We start from the raw sequence: 22,208 nt of genomic DNA on the forward strand, positions 1-22,208 counted from the left end.
GTGGGGGGGGGGGGAATTTGTGAGTTTGGCCCGCGAGAGTTCAATGCCAATGAAATTCTCACCGCGAGTCAATCCCGAATACTTTCGAGAATAGTGCGCGCGCGCGTTCTCGACATATCCTACGCTCCCTCAGGATTCTTCAGAAATGCAACGAGGCGAATGCGTCCAAACTGTTTCAAGGTAAACGAGATGTCAGGTGGAGGAAGGCGAGGGAGGGGGCGAGGGTTGGAAATGTCGAAACGGAGAAGCGGCTGATTGCGCCATGCGCCCCAACGCGACCGACGTCCTCGTGGACGATCTCGTTGTTTAACTGAGCAATCGCCCGATAATCGAATTCTGCCGGGAACGGGTCCGCCCGGCGAGATTTCTAAGACGCCAATTTTTCCGATACCGAGCGCCGTTCGCGCTTGACACTGGAAATTGGAAATTAACGCGACGACGTCGCACCATTTTCACGCCGACGATCGCTGGCGAGCGAACAAGTCAACGCTGTAACGTCGCGACGAGACACTTTGCGTCTTCGTCGGCCGTACAAGACGACCCGACGTCGAACGACAATACCTCCGACCGTTGTCTCCCCCGCAGCAGCGGCAGCAGCGCGGAAACTTCGACGTTACTTTCTTGTTCCCGGGTTTGTCTTATCCGGACGATAAAATCCTGCCTGCTGGCCAGGAAGCGTGGAGAGAGAAGTCCGTCGTGAATTTATATTTCTGAACTCTCGAAGGAGCCGTTTAGAAATAGAGCGGCTCTCTATTATTACTGGCGTATTTTAGAGGCCATTCCTCGGTCAGATCCATTTTCGCGGGATTTCGTGGTTATTTACGCGTATTCCAGTAGCGCAATTTCCAATTTTCACGTCGGCGTTTTTTACACCAAAAAGAGACAAAAAGATTGAGAAAGAGGCAGGCAGAGAGACAAAAAGAGAGAAAGAGAGAGAAAGAGAAGGGAAAAAAGGGAAAACAGAATCCCTCTCCCTATTAGTCGGAAAAAAATATGATTGTAACTGAACGCTATATATATATATATATATATATATATATATATATATATATATATACACACCCTGCGGCACATCGACTGTACAAAGTTCGTCATCACCTTCACCCAATGCGGTGGTCGAAAGCGCATACGGTACACGTTTGCACGCGTGCACGCACATATGCATGTATACATATGCACATGTGCACATGTGCGTGCGTGCGTGCGTGCTTGTGCACCGCGAGAGGGGAATTCGGCCGTGCCAGCGAATCAATATATTACAACGAGCCATAAATAACACGTTGACAAAACAGTACGACACCCAGCCCCGCGGAAGCCGGCGGTAACACGCGCGCGGCGCGTTCTCGTTGCACCGTGCGTAATTTATATCGCGCGTCTGGAATCGAGCGAAGGAGCCATTTCGCCGCTTCTGTTGTCTCCTGCGACTTGCCGCTTAACAGGCGCGATCGATCGAAAGAGCACATGAGAATTGCAGAGAGGAGAGCGAGAAATAAAAGCGCGACATGCGCCGCGCGATTCTTCCGTTTCCTCCGTGCCGGACGGACGGACGTCTCGGGAAATAAGGTGCCGTACACTGGGGTCGAATAAAATTTCGTGTTTCAAGAAACAGTCTCAAAATTTCATTCGGTTTCGATGTTTTCTTTTTTTAATGAGAGTTAAAGAAACTTAGAACAACTTTGTCGAAATTTAGAAAGAGGAAAATAAAAGACAAAAATCTGTCTCGACAAGGCTGTTCTAGATTTCACGAATTTTTATAAAAAAGCAGTATCAAAATAGATTCAAATTTCGAAGCTGTAGCCTCTTTTGAAACATGAAATTGCATTTGACACCACTGTGCGCCGTCCGCGAAACGCGCTTCCGGAACCGCGGGAAAGGGCCGGAATTTTCCGAAAGAATTTTCGCAGGTCCCGGGGGAGGAAACGTGCGCGAGAGCGCGTAGGCGCGCGACGACGTGCGCGCATTAACTTTAAACGGAATGCAATTGCGCCACGAAACGCGCAAAATTGCTGAACGAGTGTCTCCGCTCCTACTTTTCGCTTATTCGACAAAGCCATTCTCACGTAGTCAGCAACCCGCGGCCCACACTTGGGCCGTCGCCCATCACTTCGCGAACGAATGAGACCGCGGACGAAACAACCGCGGCGAATATCTGCATGCGCACGATTGTGCATGTCGACCGAGATAGAGGTTGACTGTAATAAGGCTTGCGCCTCAAGTGGAAATTCTCTGAGACGGATTAAAGTAACGGTCCCAATCGAGTGCTAATCTGGGGTCAAACTTGCTTCATTTAAATGCATTAAAAAATTACAAACAATTATGATGAAAACACGGAAAAACATTTATTATATTCTTTAGTTTTTTCAATTGTATTCTAAGATTACATTAACAAACATTCATAACATTTCAGAAAAAAGGAAAAGCAAAAAGATAGAAAAATATTTCAAATAAAGAACTATCAGTTGATATCAGTCAATTTCACCGACTCTTTAGATTTATAAAAGAGTAGGTTGTACTACGTTTATGCTATTAAATAAAATTATGCTATTAAATAAAATAAAAAAATGCTAAATAAAATAAAACAATGGACATTATTAGTATAAAATTGTTAATAATTATAAATCCGTTATACGAGCATGTAATATTGGCTGATCCATAATTAGCGGATAAAAGTGTTTCTAACTATTCTTTTATAATTTAGAATAAACTAATTTAGAGTCTAGTAATATTCTTTCGCAACTATAATGTTAGTTGCTTATATTGCTATCAGTAGTTTGTTTTAATGTTTGACAACAACAAATTTATGTAAGTGTCAAATAAAATTTACTGATCTTGAGTGATTCATAATTAGGTACGTAATCTTGTCACTCGGACTTCTCTCGTTATCCTCCAAACTGTTTCTTGAACAGATAAAAGTCAACGCTCGTTTCTTTGCCATCCACAAAACCCATCGAGGGTGATTTTCATCGAATAATTTCCCGATTAAATGAATCGACGATTAACCAGCAAAATTGTCAATGATAACTTCCAATTATTATTAATTACGTAACAGCAATTATATAAATAACAGCTATGTAACAGTAATTCGTTACCTAATAATAATGAAAATATTAATAATTCTGTGTGTGATAACAAAATCGAGCAGATCGTTGCGCAACGCCGTTATCACGCTTATCTAACGCCTCTCGTGATTGCCAAATATGCGTCCAACCGTTAGACAGCAATGTGATTTAATTTAATTGGCGCATTCTTTAGAATTTAACCCGGAATTGAAGCCTTTCAAACAATAAAGCGTGGTTTTCATTAACCTTTGGAGGACCGGAAGAAATGGAATTTCTGGTTCTGGGCGATATATCGGCACGACGACGGTGTCAGTTTTTTCTCCATTCAATCCAATGACATTGACAAAAAAGTTCTAGCTTTTAAAATAAAAAAGTCGATAAAAAAATAGCCGTTCCTCAGAAGGTTAAACTCCGACTAAACTAATGGATGGTCGACTTACAAAATCATCAACAGTAATTTCTCGCTGTACAGTTTCGTCCAAACCGTCCAAAAATAGCCAGAAGTATTAATAATTTTGTGCACGTTGGCTACTAACATTTGATTGGCTGCGCAATTTTAGCCTCTTAAGTGGTATGCCCGGAAGAGTTTCGTGATAAAATATTAAACTCCCTTTGACTTCCTCAACTCATAGCAAATGAAAATTAGATATACTCAATTTCTCAAAATTCTTCGAAGAAAATAGCAACAAAGAGAAAAGAAATCTGCTAATTAAGAAAGAAAAAAAATCTTGGGGGAAATTGCGCAGTCATTTTAAATGACCAGTGAAGAAGTTAAATACAGAATATAAAGAGAGCGCGAGAGAATTTTCTCGCTCGATTTAATAACAAATACTGTTTTATTCTCCACATCGAGACGACTCCGCGTCGGCAGAGTTCGTCGTCGCGATTGGCTTAATCAGAATTTGTTGAAAGTCACCCCCTAACTGCCACACGGTATCGCGTTAAATCCTCGTGGCAGCCACGTCTAACGAGTTTCGCGTCGCTAATTAACTAAACGCCCAACTCACTCATTTTCTCCAGCGACATTCTCGCGCGCTGCGAGGTCGCTTTCCGCGGAGCGGAAGAAACGTGCGCGCGCGCGTGTATGTGTGTGTGTATGTGTGGGATTCCCGTGCGATTCTCCCGTTATTCAACCTTTCGGCAAAATTGGGCTGGAGTGCGCGTGTATGCGAGAACGCGGACACAGAAATGACGCACCGCGGCTCTGCAAAACACCGCAACGGAATCGATGGCACGTATCCGCGAGGAGACATTAGAGGACGTTTCGGCTGAAGTCACGCCCGCGAAAAACGCCTCACGTTTCGCAGCGAGAAGCAGCGTCCTCGTCTCGGGGATCGTCCTCGTCACGATATTCGGTGTCAAGGGCTTGCGTTCGATGAGACGACATATAATCCGGCGTCACGTGGCGGACGTGAGGTTTTCAAACCCGCGACCACCCTCGCGGCGTCGGTTACACGCAGCAAAAAAAATAGAGTTTTTACGCCCTTAAGCTGGCCTACTTCCTCCTTTATCTGGTTGAAGCTTTAAACGTCAGCTCTCTCGGCCGCGAAAACTTTCCGGCGCGCTCGACAAAACCGCCGACAAATTGCGGCGGGAATTATTTTTTCAACTGTCGAAAGAACACGATACCGACGCGGAAGTATGTCTTTCCCCCTCCCCGCCCTCTTTTATACAACGCAGTTTCCGTTAGAAAAAAAATACCTGTGCAATGTGAATTTCGTTATTTCGCCGGATCCTCGTCGGCCGGCACTTGCATTTACACGGAGGAAAAATCCCGCTGCAGTAACGTGAAGTTCGGTTGTAATAAACGAACCGACGCGTTTTGGTTGAGAGATATAACATCTCCCGAGGGGGAAGAGTTCTTTACGCGCGACACAAATTTAGTTCCCAGAACCAGAAATTCCATTTCTTTCCAAAACGTTCGTTCATTATAACCAAACTTCATATTTTACCGCGGAACTTTTCCGGGGATGACACACACATACACACATACATACATGTATAGACTCTCCTCCGCAATTTTTGTGGAAACGTAAAACGGATTGAAGTGAACATAGAAATTCCATACCTTTTTTTTGCGATATTCGAAATAAATCTCGAATTATTAATTAAAGAAAATTAATCGAACGCGCGATGATATCTCAATCCGTTCCAACAAAAATTACAGAGGAGAATCTACGATACCCTGTATAAGAGGTTAATAGAACCAGACATTTTTCTCCGTGTACTTTTCGCTACGATCAATTATTAGACTGGTCGATTGTGTGCGCGGCACCGCGACTCGCCGCAACGTTCGCGATCTAATAATACAAAGGTTAAGCGCGACGCGAACAGTGATACAAAAGCCAGCAGCTATTGAAATTCTCTCCTCCTTTTGCCTCTCGAGACAATTCGCGATCGGATCACGAAGCGTACGGTTGAAGCGGGGGCTGTCGTGCGACTCGACAATTCCGTGAAGTAACTCCAGACGTGGCGTGAACTTGCCGCGATTTAACCGCGCGCAAAGCAACGAGAGAAATTACCCCGCCATTGTGCGATCCGAAGTGAACTCCGTTCCCGTATCGCGAATTACTACGTAACACCGCTGTAAAAGGAAGAATCGATACGACTAATTTTCCGCGTCCCGAATACGAAAGCCCTACAAGCCCGTGATAAATAACGACGTCGGACGTTTTCTCACGTGCATTCGGGGAAAAATTCGCGCGCGGAGAAAGTGTGTGTCGCCGCATCTAAATATATTAGTTGAAATCACGCGCGCGCGATCCTTTAACATTTACTTAACGCGCGCCGCGGCCGATCATTAATCTCAACACCGACGATAAATCTCTCCCCCGGGCCGAAGAAATTCCGTGTCAATATCGTAGCAAAAATTCTGCGCCGATAAATTGCGGAGAAAAAGTTCTGCGTCGACAGAGAGGAGAACCGAGGCCGGAATTTCGGACGGGAAAGCTCGACGGGGCCGGGAGGGCTGGTTGTTAAGAGGGCAAGGAGGCGAGGGGGACAGGGGGGAGAGAATCTCCGGGTGATGTTGGGGAGATTTACATACCGCACGACCGGAACAATCAACTCCTAACGCGAGAACCCTCGTTCTCCTACGCGACACTTCCGCCGGAGGAAGCACTGATACGACGGCCGGGCCGACGTTCGTGCCGGAAATGAACAACCGAGTGCCATTTCGAAGGCCATCTTTAAAAATCTTACTTTGTAGTGTTTCTCTCTCTCTCTCTCGCTCGCTCGCCCGGTTGGCCGGACGCGACGAAAAATTACGGTTCTTTTTTCTCCAGAAAGTTAGTTGGAAGTTGGAGAGGAGCTTTCTTGACACTTGAGAGAAGGCTTTTTTTTCTTCTTCTTATTCCCCTGTTTTTTATTACATTCGGAGATCCAATTCCTGACATGACGATTTCAGGCCGCGACTCCCTCTCTCCCCGCCTCCTTCCAAATCGACTCGGTCGGTCGTTGAATTCGTGACGCGAGATTCGCCTATACGGCCCGATGAATCAATCGAGCCACAACTATGACAACAACAACAACAACAGCGACGACGACGGCGACGGCGATGACGACGACGAGAACAAGGACCGATGTAGATGTTAAACGATCGACGCTCGCAATCGAACCGGTCTGCATCGGATAGGAGCAAATTCTGGAGATGCAGTTAATTACATCGGAGAGTGGCTTAATCAAGACTACTTGACCTAAGCTCATGGTAACCAGATGCTAGTTATGCTCGAGTAACGCGCGCAAACATGTCAATGAATGCGACTGTATTAGATTACGCTGCCCGCTCAATTGTTGACAGTTAATCACACGGGCGCGATTGGCACCGGTTATTACGACTGATAGGCAAAGCAACCATACCGTAATTGTGCTGACTCGCTCGCAAACATCGCACTTTTCCACCCTCTCGACGTCTGTTTCCGGACTGAAGGGGGCGATAAAAAAAAAAACGAGGAACGAAAAAGAACGCAAACCAAAAATATTGCGTTTCAATAAAACCAATTTCGAATTCGTTAACAAATTTTTAAACGAAAGGAAACGCCATTGTTCGCCAGTGTCCGTTCGCGAAATAAAAAAAAAAAAGAAAACAAACGGTTTCACGCAGTTGTTTCGTCGGATCGCGTATAAAGCGGAGGCCAGCCCAGCGCTTTAACTACGGAATATCTTCCTATATTTCACGATCGGGGCGAATCAAAGTTATACGGGTATAATCCGTGGCGTGGTAAAAAGGGAGAAAAAACTAAACGAAACAAACACCCTTCAATCGAGCATGGGAGAAGATTTAAACGCTTGCTGGCCAAACTTATCGCCAAAAAACTGCGACTCCTCATCCTTGAAAACTTCGCGACAGAGAACGCGATATGATAGCGTTCTTTTTTCTTCCCTCCCTCTCTCTCTCTTTTTCTCTCTCTTTTGCGAGCGCGTGTGCGGCAACTGTGCACAGATTCGGGGGTTGACAGATTTGCATGCAAATCGGATCTCTCGCGGAAACTAAAATCTGGGACCGGCTTTTTTGGAGGCTGCGGCCGATTTCGCGAATTATTTCGGCGCGACGAGATTGATCCCCGTCGTGCCGCACCGTCGCGTTCCGTTCCGTTCTTTCCGTTTACCCTCTCGCGCGATACGATATTTCTCAACTCCCGAGAACGCAGGAGGAGAAGGAGGAGCGGGAGAGTCGAAGAAGACGAGACAGGGGAAGCGTCACGGATTCAAACCAGAGTGGAGGGAAGAGAGGGGGAGAAATGGGATGATTGCGAGGAAAACGTTTGGACGCGTTTTTACGCTCATACATAAAATACACGGTGCCGTTGTCGGGCGATCACGCAAATAGACATCGAACTCGTTGTCACCACGCGCGCGTTGGGGAGTTATTAGCGTATACGAGTGACATTCAAAAACTTGACGCACAGCGGGACAACCTGTCCGGTAATCAGCGCGCGTTGTTAAGCGCAAATCGTCCCGATATTGGTCGTTTAACTCTTTCGCACTTAAAAGTGCCAGCTCCGGTTGGCTCTGGAGAGCTTCGGCACTCCTCTATTCCACGCAGACACGCGTACACACGCGCTAATCCAGCCGGTAACAATGAAATTGCGCTAACTTTAAGTGAAACTAGAACATCTCACATATATTGCATACTTGAAAGATGCGTGTGTGTGTGTGTGTGTGATAGAATATTTTTTACTTCTTTGCGACCGAGGCAAATTGACGCCGAAGGCGAGTAGACTTGATTGTACAGACATTAATCCTCCTCGTTTACCGTTCAGTTATCAAAACACGAGCCCTTTTGCGTATCGAAAAAATATTGTGATAAAAATTACGCCGGAATTACATTTCTTTTTGGTAAATATTTTTGGTAAAACTCTGGACTACATTACACTCAAATCGCACGCACATACACACACAATATAAATTACTATAAAAATAGTAAATTTAACTGAATATATGATATAAAGAACATTCAAGTAATTACAGTAATTTACAATGAAAAGTCAAACGTGCGTAACACTTTTGAACAAATGTATAGAAATTTCGTTTATAATTTTATACGGTCCAAGGTAACCAAAATTTGGTTGCAATTTTTACTGCAATAGCTTCTCCGTGTGTGCGATAACAGTTCTCGTGGAACAAAGTCAGCAATGCAGCGTGCATTGAATGAGAAAGAGAGAGTGTGTGTATACGTGTGTAATAATCGATTTGCATCGTGAAAAAAAGGCAGAAATAATTTCACTAAATTGGAGACAATTTTGAAACTTTTCAAGTTTCCACTCAACACGCTCTTTTTGTAAGTAGAACATTGCAGACTACGATAGAGTGACGATCGCTTTCGCTTAGTTTGACATTACTCCGCGACACTGAACAAAAACTGTCGTTGTCGCGCACAGAAATTCGCGAATGTTTCAGGTGCAGTTGCGCGTATCGAGTGCACGGCATAATATTATAAATTCACGACGTGCACTTGTATCAAGCAGCCTTTATTATGCGGCTGCGAGAGAGAGAGAGAGAGGGGCCGGAGGGAAGGGGAAGGAGGAGGGAAGAAGAGAGAAGAAAAGCAGTCGATCCACGCTCGATAACGCGTCAAACCTGTATAGAACGGTTCCGGAATTACAGGTGCACTTGCACGTGCATTACTTGCACGCCAGGGGAAACATCCTTGAGCCGAAGGGATATGTATAGTAAAAGAGATGCTATCGTGTGTGGTGCTCCATAAATCGCGAATATACCGAATATAAGCTCGCGTGTAGGAAAATAACGAAAGGTATTACTTGCACGTAGTTGTAGCGCGGCGTACATTGTTTATTATATACATCCACGCGTATATGTGTGCACCCGAAACATCATACGTCGAAAGGAAAATCGTTTCGCTTTGACTCAGGGATTGCCGAGGGTTGACATACCATCAGCGTCTATAGTCCCATCGTTGTCGACAAGTCTATCGACTCAATTACGTAACTGGAAATCGCTTCAGAAGTCGTCAACAGAGTTGCTGTTCGCGTTACGTCTGTTTCGGCGCGCATGTCTCTTGTTTAATTGATAATCTTTCGTCCATTCGTCCGCGATTGATCCATAAAATAGGTATTATCGGACCTAGCCGATACAGCGTGTCGTTAAAGAATTCACGGCGATCAATAATAGAAATACGAGGGCGATTGTTGGAAACGCGTCCGATGTAACGCGCATTACACAGTCCGTCCCAGAACCCAATGAGTGAATTCCACGTCCGATCGCTACTAGTAAATACATTTCCGAACACGGAGACTGGTCGTTGGGAACACCTGCGGCCCTCACGATGTCACGAGCATTCGCTCTGTCCGGCATTGTCATTGCTATCTAATTGGATCTGCATCTCGCGCGAACTCGCGACGACCTCCATTACAAACGGCCGCGGAATTAAAATGTCCGTTTGAGCGTTAAACAAATGCGCCGTTGCCCCCTCGCAGCGTTCGTGACCAGAAAAAAAAGTAAAAAAAAATAGCGAACAGTCGGCGACGAACTCGCAATGTCGCGATAGATTACGCGGCGAGATCCGCGAACAGAATATCTTCTCCTTTTCATTGAAATCCGCTGGAACGCGCGCCGCTCATTTGGAGTTCCGCGACTGTGATCCGTTATTCGACTTATATCCGCCCCAATTTGTACGTCATACGTTCGATTCACCCACACTAGCGCTGTCTATATAACCCCGAGCACTATTTCTGTGCCCGGGTGGCAGTCCTGCAGCCAAGTTCGGTACCCAGCCTATACCCGTATCTTTACTCATACTTGTGCATCTGGATTACTCGCTACTTCCCTTATCAAAATAATCCGATTTATCTGGTTCTATTGGTGATTTTAGTTCGGAGAGTCTCGCAATAAGCTTACACGATTCACAAGACACGGATTAATACTTGACCCTGCCAATATCCGAGAATGATTTATGCTGCAATAAACATTCCAGTTGATCATTCCCACGAACAGACAGGTGGATAGTGAGTTCATCGCGATATTCTCGCGTGTATTCTGCCTCCCGTTCGCTAATTCACATCACCATCCTCTGTTTTTTCGTCCGTCATGGCCCGATTTCATTGAAATCCGACGCCTTCCGGAGATATAACCCCAAAGAAGTCGCGGTACGTGGGTCAGTCAATCGGCTTGGTTGGTTGGTCCGAGAGCAGGATCTGCATTTCAAGCAGTTCTCTCTCTGACCGAGAACGAAACTGCTTTATTTCAGCGCGAACGCGAGTAACAAGCCGCGCAAGAGAAAGTCGGTCCTCTTCCCTTTGCCTCGTTTTCCCGTTCCATCGGCTGCTAACGGCAATCGCCGCTTCATCGAACAATCCGCCGTCCAATCACTGTCGCGCGCGCAGATGTTGCGCTGTGAAATGAGTTTACTGCGATTTCAAACGAGCCGCCGTCGTCGTCGTCGCCGGCGCCGCATCGATATGGTCACCTCATCCGCGTTTCTCGAATCGTATTGGCTGTTTCACCACTTGGTCGAGTAAAAAAAATAGGAAGATAAAAAAGGAAGATAAAAAAATCGGACAACCGTCTGAAATGGGCGGATTATTCGTTTGCATGCGAATGGCTCGGCCAGAGAGGGTGAGAAGAGAGAGGGAGTCCTATATACGGTCAATGATAAAATCGAGTGGACGATAATACGACGCGGATTCAATCAGTTTTCGTCATTCAATCTGTCCTTCGTTCTTTCGCTCTGCCTCTGTGTGCCGGTGTGGGTATGGAAATGAAAGCGATAAGCGACGACGGAACGTATACGCGAGGCGAAGTCGCGGCAATGAAATGATGCGGGAATGAGCACAGTGACGTAATGCAGATAGCCAGCAGTGCATAGACTGGCGATGGAGGAGCGCGAAAAGAAGGGGTCGGAAAGATTGGAATTCGAACATGCGCCAAACAATTCCGCATTGGATTCCGTTGGCGGTGCTGTTGCAGTTGCGCCATTACAGGCGTTGACTTTTTAGGATGCTGCGCGAGTTCTTCTCGTGCCGCGCCGCGGCAACTTCGGGACGTGGTTTCCGCGAGAACTGCTGAGTGTCTACACGACTAAACTAAAGCACGTAGCCCTTCGACTTCGGTTTCCGTTCGCTGCGGCGACGGCGGCAAAGCTCAGTTGCCGACTAATGGCGAATGCAGCTGGTGTTTCTCTCGTGAGAATAAAATTGTATGAGAGCTTTTATAAAAATTGAGACCTTCTCTCCCCGATTCTCGCGCGGAATGGCGAAACGAGTCGGTGAACACGAGTCGGGGGTAGAAATGAATATCGAGGTTTCCGCGCACATTAAACTAACTAATCGTGATGATCAACTAGCAGAACCGTCAACAATTTTCAACTATAATTATTCTAGTTATAATTTGTCATCCAACGACAACCATATAAAGTAATATAATTCGATAGTTCTGTATATAAGCGAAATAAAGCGGGCAGTTATAATGGTGATTTTTTAAAATACGGATCACACAGAAAGAGCAGGAGAAATTTCTTACTCGATTGAACGACGGACTGCTTTTTATTTTTCCTGTTGGAGATTTCACTGGTCCAATTAACTTAATAAAAATTAATCAGGTATATACGCGTGTACATTATGAATGTTAATTATTCGACTGATGTATCATTGTGTGACAGCTTGATGTATCACGTGATATATCATATCATATATCATATCCACAGACGCGATAATCATGTGTAGAGAGACTAATAATTTTCGGCATAGTGAATATCAAAACTTTATCGAAGCTTGCGGAGTATACAATGGATATTTTAAGATATACAGTGTTCTTGCCGATATTATTCTAAAGACTTCCTCAAATTCGTCAGAGGAGAGGGCCCTGCGGTCGCGCTCAAATGGCGCTCGTGCATCGCTCGTTCGTTCGGCAAAGTTGCGAAATTCTCAGATAACCGCCGGAGAATTCCATTTTGTCAAATAAAATTTGTTCGGACAGTGCCGGACGCACAACGACGACGACGACGACAAAACCGCAGGAATTTCGTTATTAATCTTTTTCACGGACAAGACGCATTTTAAATCGCCCCGCGCGCGAATTTCAAATATGCCGCGTCGTACCTTCGCGATGTGGTTTTTTTTCACGGCTTGGTGAAAAAAATTCCACCGAGAAATTCAAACCCGACATCTCTCCCTCCCTCCCGACTCTCTCGCGCGACACTTTCTTCTCTAGATTCGGCAAATAAAAAAACCGTCAGCCGTCGATCCCGCGCTGCGTTTCTCGCAACGCGCACCAACCCGGGATTAGCGAAATCGATACGGACGGCGCGACCGTACACAGTTGTGACGACTTTCGCGCGCGATATAAATCGGATACTTTTCCATCTCATAATTCCATTTTGTTTCCACATTTTATCGAGAAAGGGGATATTGCCTAGAGTATACTGTGGATCCGCTTATTTTCTCCGCGTACTTTGTACGCAGCGCTCTTCAAAGGCTCGGGAGTTAGTTGGCGACGAAAGAGCGACTGAACAAAATTGAAACAAAAAGATGGGCGTCGGGCGTCGGGCTTCAAAGTATCTTTCCAACTCGCGGAAAGCAGCGCAAATACGCGAACACCAAGGCAATGAGTGAAAGGATGGGTCGGTGGATGAATGAGAGAGAGAGAGAAAGGGAGAAAGGAAAGAGAGAGAGAGAGAGAGAGAGAGAGAGAGAGAGAGAGAGAGAATGGCGAATTGGCACCGGGGTAGAAGTAGTATTAATTTCCTCGAAGAGCCCAGAGATTCCTTCGCATTATCCCCTCCCCACCACCCCATTTCTCCCGAAATCTCGCTCTTTCCCAGCCGCTTTGTCTGTTCCATAAACGCTAGCAACAACACAGCCAGTCTCTCCCGCGGTACGATATTATTAAATTCTCTGCGAGAAAGATAAATCTTGAAATTTCGGGACGCTGAATAAATGTATACAGAACTGTAGATAAGGTACACAGTGTGTAATACAGCCCCGCTCATGTTGCGGCAAAGAGGTCCTATATATATGTATGTAAGATATACGAATTTCTTCTTTTCTGTTTCGTAGGAGCGGTAGGTGGCGAAGGAGGTGACGAGGATGACAAGGAGAAGGAGGAAGAGGCCGAGAGGGAAAGGCAGGAGGCTATTAGGGAAGCCGAGGAGAGAAGGAAGGAGAAGCACCGTAAAATGGAAGAGGAGCGGGAGAAGATGCGACAGGAGATCAGAGACAAGGTCAGAAACCGAACGATTCCTTTAATTGCGCAAGTTAACTACCCAACTAATTCGCAACTCTCATTACGGGATATCACGTGCGAGATGGACAAGTGGTCTTACTCGTGAGTGTTCTTTCTCGACATCTGCGCGGTTGTAAAATATGTACCGCAGTGAAAAAAAAAGAGGAAGAAGAGACGAAAGAAGAAAAATTCGAAAAGGGACCACAAATTAAGTCAAGGGACTGCGCGAATTTTCATTCGCGCACCAAACACACACACACACACGCATACACACACACAGATGCGTGAGTGCGACCGCACTACTCGATTTAGTCCCTGACTATAAATATCCGAGTGTAGTCTGAATATCGCCACGTGTTTTTCTGCGTTTTCCACGAGAGCCCTCGACTTCATCTAGGTCATGTCAGCGCCGTTGACTCCGTCCTGACAGGACAATACATCAGGATTGATAATGGCGCGATCCAACGTGCACTTTACGTCTCTTTCTCTCTCGTACCCACCGTCGTTCCCTTCACCACCCACTCCGTCCTCCTTTACCTCTTTTCATCCGCGCTCTTGTTGCCCGCCAAATCGGTGAGTGCGCTGGAAGTTTTTGCGAAATCCCGGCGTACATTGTTCTATCCCGTTTGATCAATGCTTCGATGGATTCTATTTTCTATGTGATCCATTCTGACTGCTTTGTCCTCCATAAAAATACCAAGTGGGCCAGATTGGATTTATTTCAGCGGCAGCTCAAGGGCCAATATCGAGTTCCCGTGTCATTAGTAATTTTTTTTTTATGCTTCTTTTTTTCGTTTTTTTGCGTTAACACGTCAGTTTGGGCGATATTCGATCGCGTCACGTGTTGAAAATGGTGGAGATAAAAACATTTTAAATCCTCTTTTAGCTCGCGCAATAAGATAATCGCATGTTCCATTCGTGATAAAATGCTGCGGATAATTTGTTACGGGGTGAAGTTTGATGTGTGTAATCGGGTCAAGCGAATAATCGCGTTCTCCTTTTTTTCTTTTCAGCTTATTTTGGTGATGAAATATCTTTTAATTAACAATAACGTCACGACACGCGCGTCCCTACAAAATTCACAACGGACAGAACTCGCGGGGTTTTTTCTGCCTAGAGATTTTTTTGCGAAAAAGAATAAACGATACACATACGTCATAACACGTCGGGTGATATTCGCGAGCCGGGACGACAGATTTGTGTGTTTCCTTTCGCCGATATTTGTCACGGGCTCGCGAATTTCGCGGGGCATTAATTGGAGTGGAAACACGATTATCTCGAGCGTAAACAGAAAATGATATCGTTGAAGGGACGAAGCGCGCGTAGTTCGACGTTGTGGGACGTTTGATGATCCGTGTGTGGCATACCGACCGCGCGTTGCAGTTGTAATTCCACGCAGAAGTGGTTGGCCGAGTGGTCGGGCATTGTAACCATTATCATGGTGGTTGCGATTCGCATATAGTCTTGATTCAACGGAGATCGATAGCGCGCTTCAACGAGCTGGACGATCGGAAAGAACAGAAATGCGAGAAATCAAAAAGTGGTCCCTAATTTTCTCTCCACTCCAGGAGCAGGCGGTGTTCCCAAAATTCCTTGCAGTGGCATCTCATTCGAAACGAGCGACTCTCATTCAAAACTCCGAGCAACAGTGAATACTGTCACTCGAAATCGCGAGAGTGAATGTTTCATTCAAGCTTAGAGTGGATTCTAACTCCATATAAGCGAACGTTTCAATCCGTTGGAGTGAATACGTTCCTCCGTGACGGTAAAATACATCAAATCTGTTCTTCAGTTTAGAGTGAAATTCACTCGATGATTCAGAGCGGAAGATTCGCTCTATAGGAGTGAAAAGCAGTCGAATTTGAATGACGCGGGGATCGTTCTATTTTTCGAATAAAATTTCACTCCAGAAAATTGAGATAGTACGCAAAAATTCAAAGATCTCCAAAAACGTCTGAAGGACTACGCAAAATGGAGGTAAACGCGAGTTTGGACGCACGCCCTGAGAATCTCTCGAGCATTCTTCAGGATCAAAGAAAGTCTCAAGATCGAGCGGAGTCTAATCGGTCGGCCCGGATAAGCCTGCGGCGGAGGGAAGCCGTGAAATCGTGTAACAGTACTAAAGATGCCAGTTAAAAGTTGGACGGATATAATAACGGAGAAATCGAGTTTCCGCGATTTCATTATTCCCTGCAAACCGGAGAGAAAAAAAACGTCTCTCACGGACATCCGGCCGCGGATTTATTCGCAACGCGGTGGGAGAGAGGATCCCGCCGACGAAATATAATTAACACTAATGGCCGCTTCATCAAGGCCGCAAGAGCCACCGTTAAATCCTTTCGTCTCGGCCGCGAAAACGTGATTCTTCGAAAACGAGCGGAAAGATTGAGACGCGCGCCGCGATCCCCCGTGAGAATAGAGAGCGCCCCTATTCTTGTGTAGCGGAAGAAGAGGCTTTGGCATGGTAATCGCATCGGGTCAGGTCAAATCCGATTTTCTATCTCAACTAATGAACGAAGCGGGACTTTGTTACAGAGACTCGGTGAGTCCCTGCGCAATTTGGAAATATTCTCTTTGTTGCTTTATTTAGAAGCCGCTCCATCCCTCTCCCTCCCTCTCTCTCTCTCTCTCTCTCTCTCTTTCTCTCTCTTTCGTGTCCTCACGATGACAGAGAAAGCCGCGCCACGTACATCCAATGCTATTGCAAAAGCGTAAATATCGCTTCGTGACGCTATTGCGACATCGCAACGCGTACTTTTATGACGCGACGTGGGATTTCGTTGATATTCATGGAGCGCGTTGTGTGCGTTTTGTCCGCGTACACGGGCGCCGTACGTTTTTCACGAACACGTTGCTGAAAAAAATTTGTTTTCCTGCCATCGGCACCGGTTTGATGCGTACGCGCGAGCGCATGCACGTATTTGTTTAACGCGATTATCAATACTCCGAAGGCCGAACGCGTTCGCGAGACATTACGGCCGTGATCGATCGCCGATTTCACGCGCGTGACATTCGACCGAGCGAAAATGTCAACGCGAAGTTCGGACTCACGTTCGTGCGCCGGGCCCGTCTTGAAAATTTCATCGAGGTCGTGTCTCGACGTTGTAATATATTCTCGAATATCGACTCATACAGATATATGCAGTGAACTCACTCCGAGTCCAACGCTCATCAAATTACGAGTGTCACTTCAACCCCAGCGGCCTTTCGCGTTTTTAACACTGCAAAAAGCGCGTTGGATCGCGGCACGTTTAATGAACGACGAGCTTTAATTATCGGATCTCGCATTAGGACTCGCTCAAGTCCAATTAGCGTCCTTAAGTATACATCTCGGCTATGAAATTTATTTCTGCTCGAATGAACAAACTTTTTGCAGTTCCTTTCATTTTCGCCGCCGCGCTGTTGCCCGCGTGATCACCGTCGTGTTGTTGTTCGCTGAAATTACTATGGGATCGAACGAAGGGAGTTTGACTGCGACAGAGAGGAGGAAGGAAGAGATAGAATAACTGATAAACAAGCACGAAGATAATTTACCGGCCAAAAGCTACAAAAAGGATGTATTTTCGATTCGTTGCGATTCTCAAAGATCACTATTATACTTCCTACAAAGTTATTCCTGCAGTATTTATCAGAGAGAGAACAGAACAGAGAAAGTACACCAGACACGAGGAGAGGCGAGGAGAAGACGAGTGGTAGCTCGGGGAAGTGGATACGCGATGATTCGATAAAGTACGTAATAAAATACGACGATGCTGTGCAACAAGGACGATGATGTCGATGGGAATTGATCACGACAACGTGCAATAATGTCGTTTCTTCGGCAATTTTTCGCCAAGATGCCGCCGAAGATGAAGAACGAGAGGATTGAAGGGCAACTCCGGAGCCGGAAGGCGAAGGGGAGAATGAAGGGTTGGGGCTGAGGAAGAAGGGGGAGGACACCGAGTGGCGGGTGTGTGTAGCGCCGAGTAATATTTTCTCCGTGCGCGAGGCGAAACACGGACGATACATTAGATCGATAAGGGAAAGCCCCAGGTCGATCCTTCAGAAATCTCTCGCGCACTAAAACGGCAGCCAATTCCTCATCTCTTCCCTTCCCCGGGCGGAGGTAATTTTGCCTGATTATAACACGGATCACGACGTCCGATATACGGTCGTATCGACCGATAAGGCGGTTCTAATTGTCAATAGCGCTGAGAGATTTGTGACGTCACACACCGACAATCAGACGAAAGTTGCTTGGGAGTTTTCACTTCCTCTTCCTAGATCAAGCGGTCTTCCGACTACTCCACGAGGCGAATCGCGATTTCGACTGACCGATGAGTAAGTTTCCACGAAATTATCACGAAATTATAACGTATTAATGGTAGTGATAGTTAACGTTATCCTGCATGTAGAGAAAAAGATATATGATTATGGCAACTATGAAGTGACAACTACATGAGTTTTGTATGTAAAACTGGAACTGCAACTGTTCGGCGTTGCTCGAGTTATCACAAAATCTCAAGGGGGTGAAATCGGGGTGAAAGGATGGTGGAATATCCAGGTTTCATAACGTAATCTGCATTTTCTGCAGGGTAAAAAATTTGATTCAAATCGATCAGTGTTTATACGGAACAAACAAAAATTCTATTTTATCTATATATACATATATATAACAATTGAAACTTTTTTTAGTTGTACTAATTACAATATAGTTTATTAAACTGTACATAATTCTGCATACAATACTTGTATAGTTGTCACTTAATAATTGCCGTGTTTTTCTCTGAGATGATATATACTTTCAGATCCTGCGCTCCCCTGGGAAGCATATAAAAAGTTGCACGTGTAAGTCTGTCTCGTCGACTCGATATTATCTATCCTGAGATAGGGGTGCCGTCGTCGTGGATCAGAACTCGGCGGTTAACCTCCGTGTCGTAATTAAAATCCGGGTGATTGATCGTCGGCGTGTTAAACACGCGGACGGGGAACGTCGAAGATGATGTCCGAGGGAGGAGAAGGCGCATCATCGCGTGACATCTCCGATGTGGCACGAGGGAAAAAGGAGCGGCGCGAGCGGAGCAGCGAAATAGGAAGAGAGAAGATTGAACTTAACTGGGGTCAAATTGACTCTAGTAGGGAGTCCCTGCATTCAATATGGCGACTTCCTAATAGAGTCAGGCTGACTCCTTTTAAGACGTTCACCAGGCGGACCGTCTCGAAACTACTTAAAAGCGTGCGCTTGAAATGAAGTTAAGGCCACTTAACTCACGAAGTGTCGGTTGATTTAATGCTACTGAGGCGAGGATGTCGCGAATGATCTGCATTCACAGTAGGTTTATGGAAAACAGCGCGATATTCGAGGTATCGTCAGCGAGACGGCCACTCACCAACCGCCCCCGCCGCGTCGTACAAATTAGTATTGGGCAGAAAGAAAATAAATAACCAAAAAAAAATTAGGAAACGTCTCGAAGTTCGTTTCATCCGTGCGACCGGTATACATCTTCGCTCTCTCGTGCGTTTTGCCCGCAATGTTTTCAACGTGTTCTCAAAGCCGAAGAATGCAATTAGCGGGACCGCGTTCTCTAAAGGATCAAATGTAATGCGATACGCGTCCTTTGAAGCCTGCTATAACTCGGAATCCCCGATAGAGATCTCAGATTCCAATCTTCCCACTGCGTCGGTAAGGTGACTCGGTATCAGGTCTTCTGTCTACGACGCTCACGAAATTTATGATGCAGATAGGAAGTACCGGATATCATAATCTCATTTTCCACCTTTTTCCTATCCCGACCCCGCAAAACTAATAAAAATGATGAACAATTATAGCGAGGAGTACCGGTGTCATTTGTCGATAGTAATGCATCCTCGAGCAGTGAGGCGAATAACAAAATGATTACACGAAAATAAAGAATTCACTGCCGCAAGTTGTTTGCTGAAAGTAATATTTGCTGATGTGTAATTAAAAGTTTGCTGTTTTAATTAAGATTTTTGCTACTGTTACCACTGTATTGATTTCATAGTTGAACGCAGCCTACTGGCAGCTATCCATTGGACACTTTTAGGTATTCACATGTTATATCGAGATTTAGTGATATATATACGCGCACACGCACACACGAATTCTTGCAGTTAACTTTTTTCCGTATATTAATCTTATAATGACAAGACATGCTCTATATATGTAATATATAAAATAAATAAATATATGCACTGAGACGTATACTTGTATTTACTCTGTACATTTTCTGTAATTTTCTGTACATTTTCTGTAACACGCTAATTAACAGAAAAATAGTTTTAACAACAAGATTATTAGGATTTTTAATCGTATACGTTTTTATTTATTAATTATAATTTTAAGAAATTATAATATTAATTACTCAAGAAAGCGAAAGTGATATTTTTCAAATTTATAATTTGTTGTTCTGGTAACTTTACGTTGGAGTTTAGAAGAAATATGTTACAATACTTATAACATTGTATTTGTTAAACTGAGAAAAAAATGCTTGAAAATTTATTTGTGAATATAAAGTTTATTCCAGTGACATAAAATTCATTTCTTGTCGATGAACTTTATATCCCACACGAAAAAAAAGATTTGGTTGAATTAACCAAATATCTGGTTGAATATGAACGATCCAGAAATTCTGATTGAAGTAACCCGAATTTTGTTTAAGTTAACAAGATTTTTGATAGACTAGTCAAACATGTCTGATTATTTAACCAGAGAGTAAAAGACATGTCTGGTTAAATAACTAGACATGTTTGGTTAGTCTTGTTAACTTAAACAGAATTCGGGTTACTTCAATCTGAATTTCTGGATCGTTCGACCAGATATTTCGTTAATTCAATCAAATCTTTCTTTTCCGTACATAAATAAATTCTGAAATATTTGTTCTCAATGTACAAGTTATTTTTTCAGGAATGATTTGATAACAACGTTATTTCTTTTCTCTTTTCGTCTTCGTTTTGGCAACGTCTTCGCGATTACACTGATAACGGTGACGAATATAATCATTACGTTCAATGTTATCGCGGAATACGTGCACTTAGCCGATAGCGAGTCATAAAAAAAGCACTTGGAAATTCGGCGAAAAACTAACGGGAATTATGACGATTCATTAATTTTCAAGTAACGATAACGAGCTGTTTCTCACAATTAGTAAGTAGAGTAGTTGTAGCGAGTTACTTTCTTCTGTGGATAAAACGGATAACTTTTAAAGTGTAACTTTCTGAACTCTGACCTTAATGTCCAGAAACGAGTAAGTACGGTTATAAGATGCCGGTAACTTATTACTGACGTCTGTTAGAGCCAGTGTTGGTGCACGTTTAAGAGCGGCCGCCAGCGTCGCAACGACTTCCAGGATTCGAAGACATGATAAAACCGATCACATCGATCCTCTTTACAAAGTAGTCTACGTCGTGTACAAGTCGGAAGTGTCGTGCGTGCGTCATAAATCGCCACGCGGCCATGATCCGGCGCATAATAATGTCCTCGTAGTTCTCGAGAGCACGTGGATGGACCGCACGGACGGAAACGCACATGGCGCCAATGCGGGTGCACCGACACGTTGCACGTTTCAAGCAGAGGCATTAATTAACGTCAGGATCAGAGCATCAGATTTGAGGCTGCCATGAGGTACAGTCCTCGTTTATCCTCGCGCTATCTGTCTCCTCGACGCAACGCGCTGTATACGTTGAGAGATTGAGAGTGAGGGAGGAGAGAAAGAGGGGGGAAGAGAGAGAGAGAGAGAGAGAGAGAGAGAGAGAGAGAGAGCTTTCTGTGAAGTACAGGTTCGTGGAGTGTGAGAGATGACTCTCTCTTCTTGATCCGTGCACATATCTAAACGAGCTAATAGATCCATTAAGTGACTCGTAGAATTTTGCAAACCGTTATTTTTTAGAAAATAGTCAACAAGACTGTACGTAAGATATCCAGCGTTAATTGCGTTAACTGACGAGCGGAATTAAGATAAAAATATCAATTCCCAGACACATACTCCACCGTGGACATTCTTATTGTTCTGGTCTGCGAATATGAATATTTAAAGTTTCAATATAGAGAATACATGTGTTCTTTTACTGCGTGGAATTCAATTTTGAAGCTCATAATTCACTCGGCAATCTGTATAGAATAGATAATGCGCGATCGCAGTTTAACAACCGTCAGGGGGGAGCGGAGACATTCGTGACGGAGAGGGCGCATTATTACCGGTTATACAACGAATCGTTTCGCAGAAGAACGCCAAATCTTAATGAGATCTGAGTCGATGGTATAACCGCGATACACGTGCATTCCGTTGACAGCGCTAATACCAGCGCGCCTACACATACACACACACTCACACTCACACAAAGTGGTATTTGTGCGACCTATAACATGTCCGGCTGGCTCGAACCACAATCGAACTCATTGTTGGCCGTGAGGACATAGATAGATAGATAGAGAGAGAGAGAGAGAGAGAGAGAGAGAGAGAGAGAGAGAGAGAG

The 22,208-nt window shown here is 44.8% G+C and overlaps 1 protein-coding gene across 2 annotated transcripts in view; it reads left to right on the forward strand.

Annotated features, from left to right (window-relative positions):
- Positions 1-22,208, forward strand: part of LOC116850621 (complexin) — a 154,848-nt gene that overhangs the window by 125,384 nt on the left and 7,256 nt on the right. For both annotated transcript variants that reach the window (XM_032829127.1, XM_032829134.1), the window contains one exon: positions 13,571-13,734. In XM_032829127.1, the coding sequence (XP_032685018.1) occupies positions 13,571-13,734 (164 nt within the window). The remainder of the gene's footprint in view (positions 1-13,570; positions 13,735-22,208) is intronic.

The sequence above is a fragment of the Odontomachus brunneus genome, unplaced genomic scaffold, assembly GCF_010583005.1.
Source record: "Odontomachus brunneus isolate Ranch 3 - 2012 unplaced genomic scaffold, Obru_v1 Obru_scaffold_005, whole genome shotgun sequence".
Lineage (NCBI taxonomy): Eukaryota > Metazoa > Arthropoda > Insecta > Hymenoptera > Formicidae > Odontomachus > Odontomachus brunneus.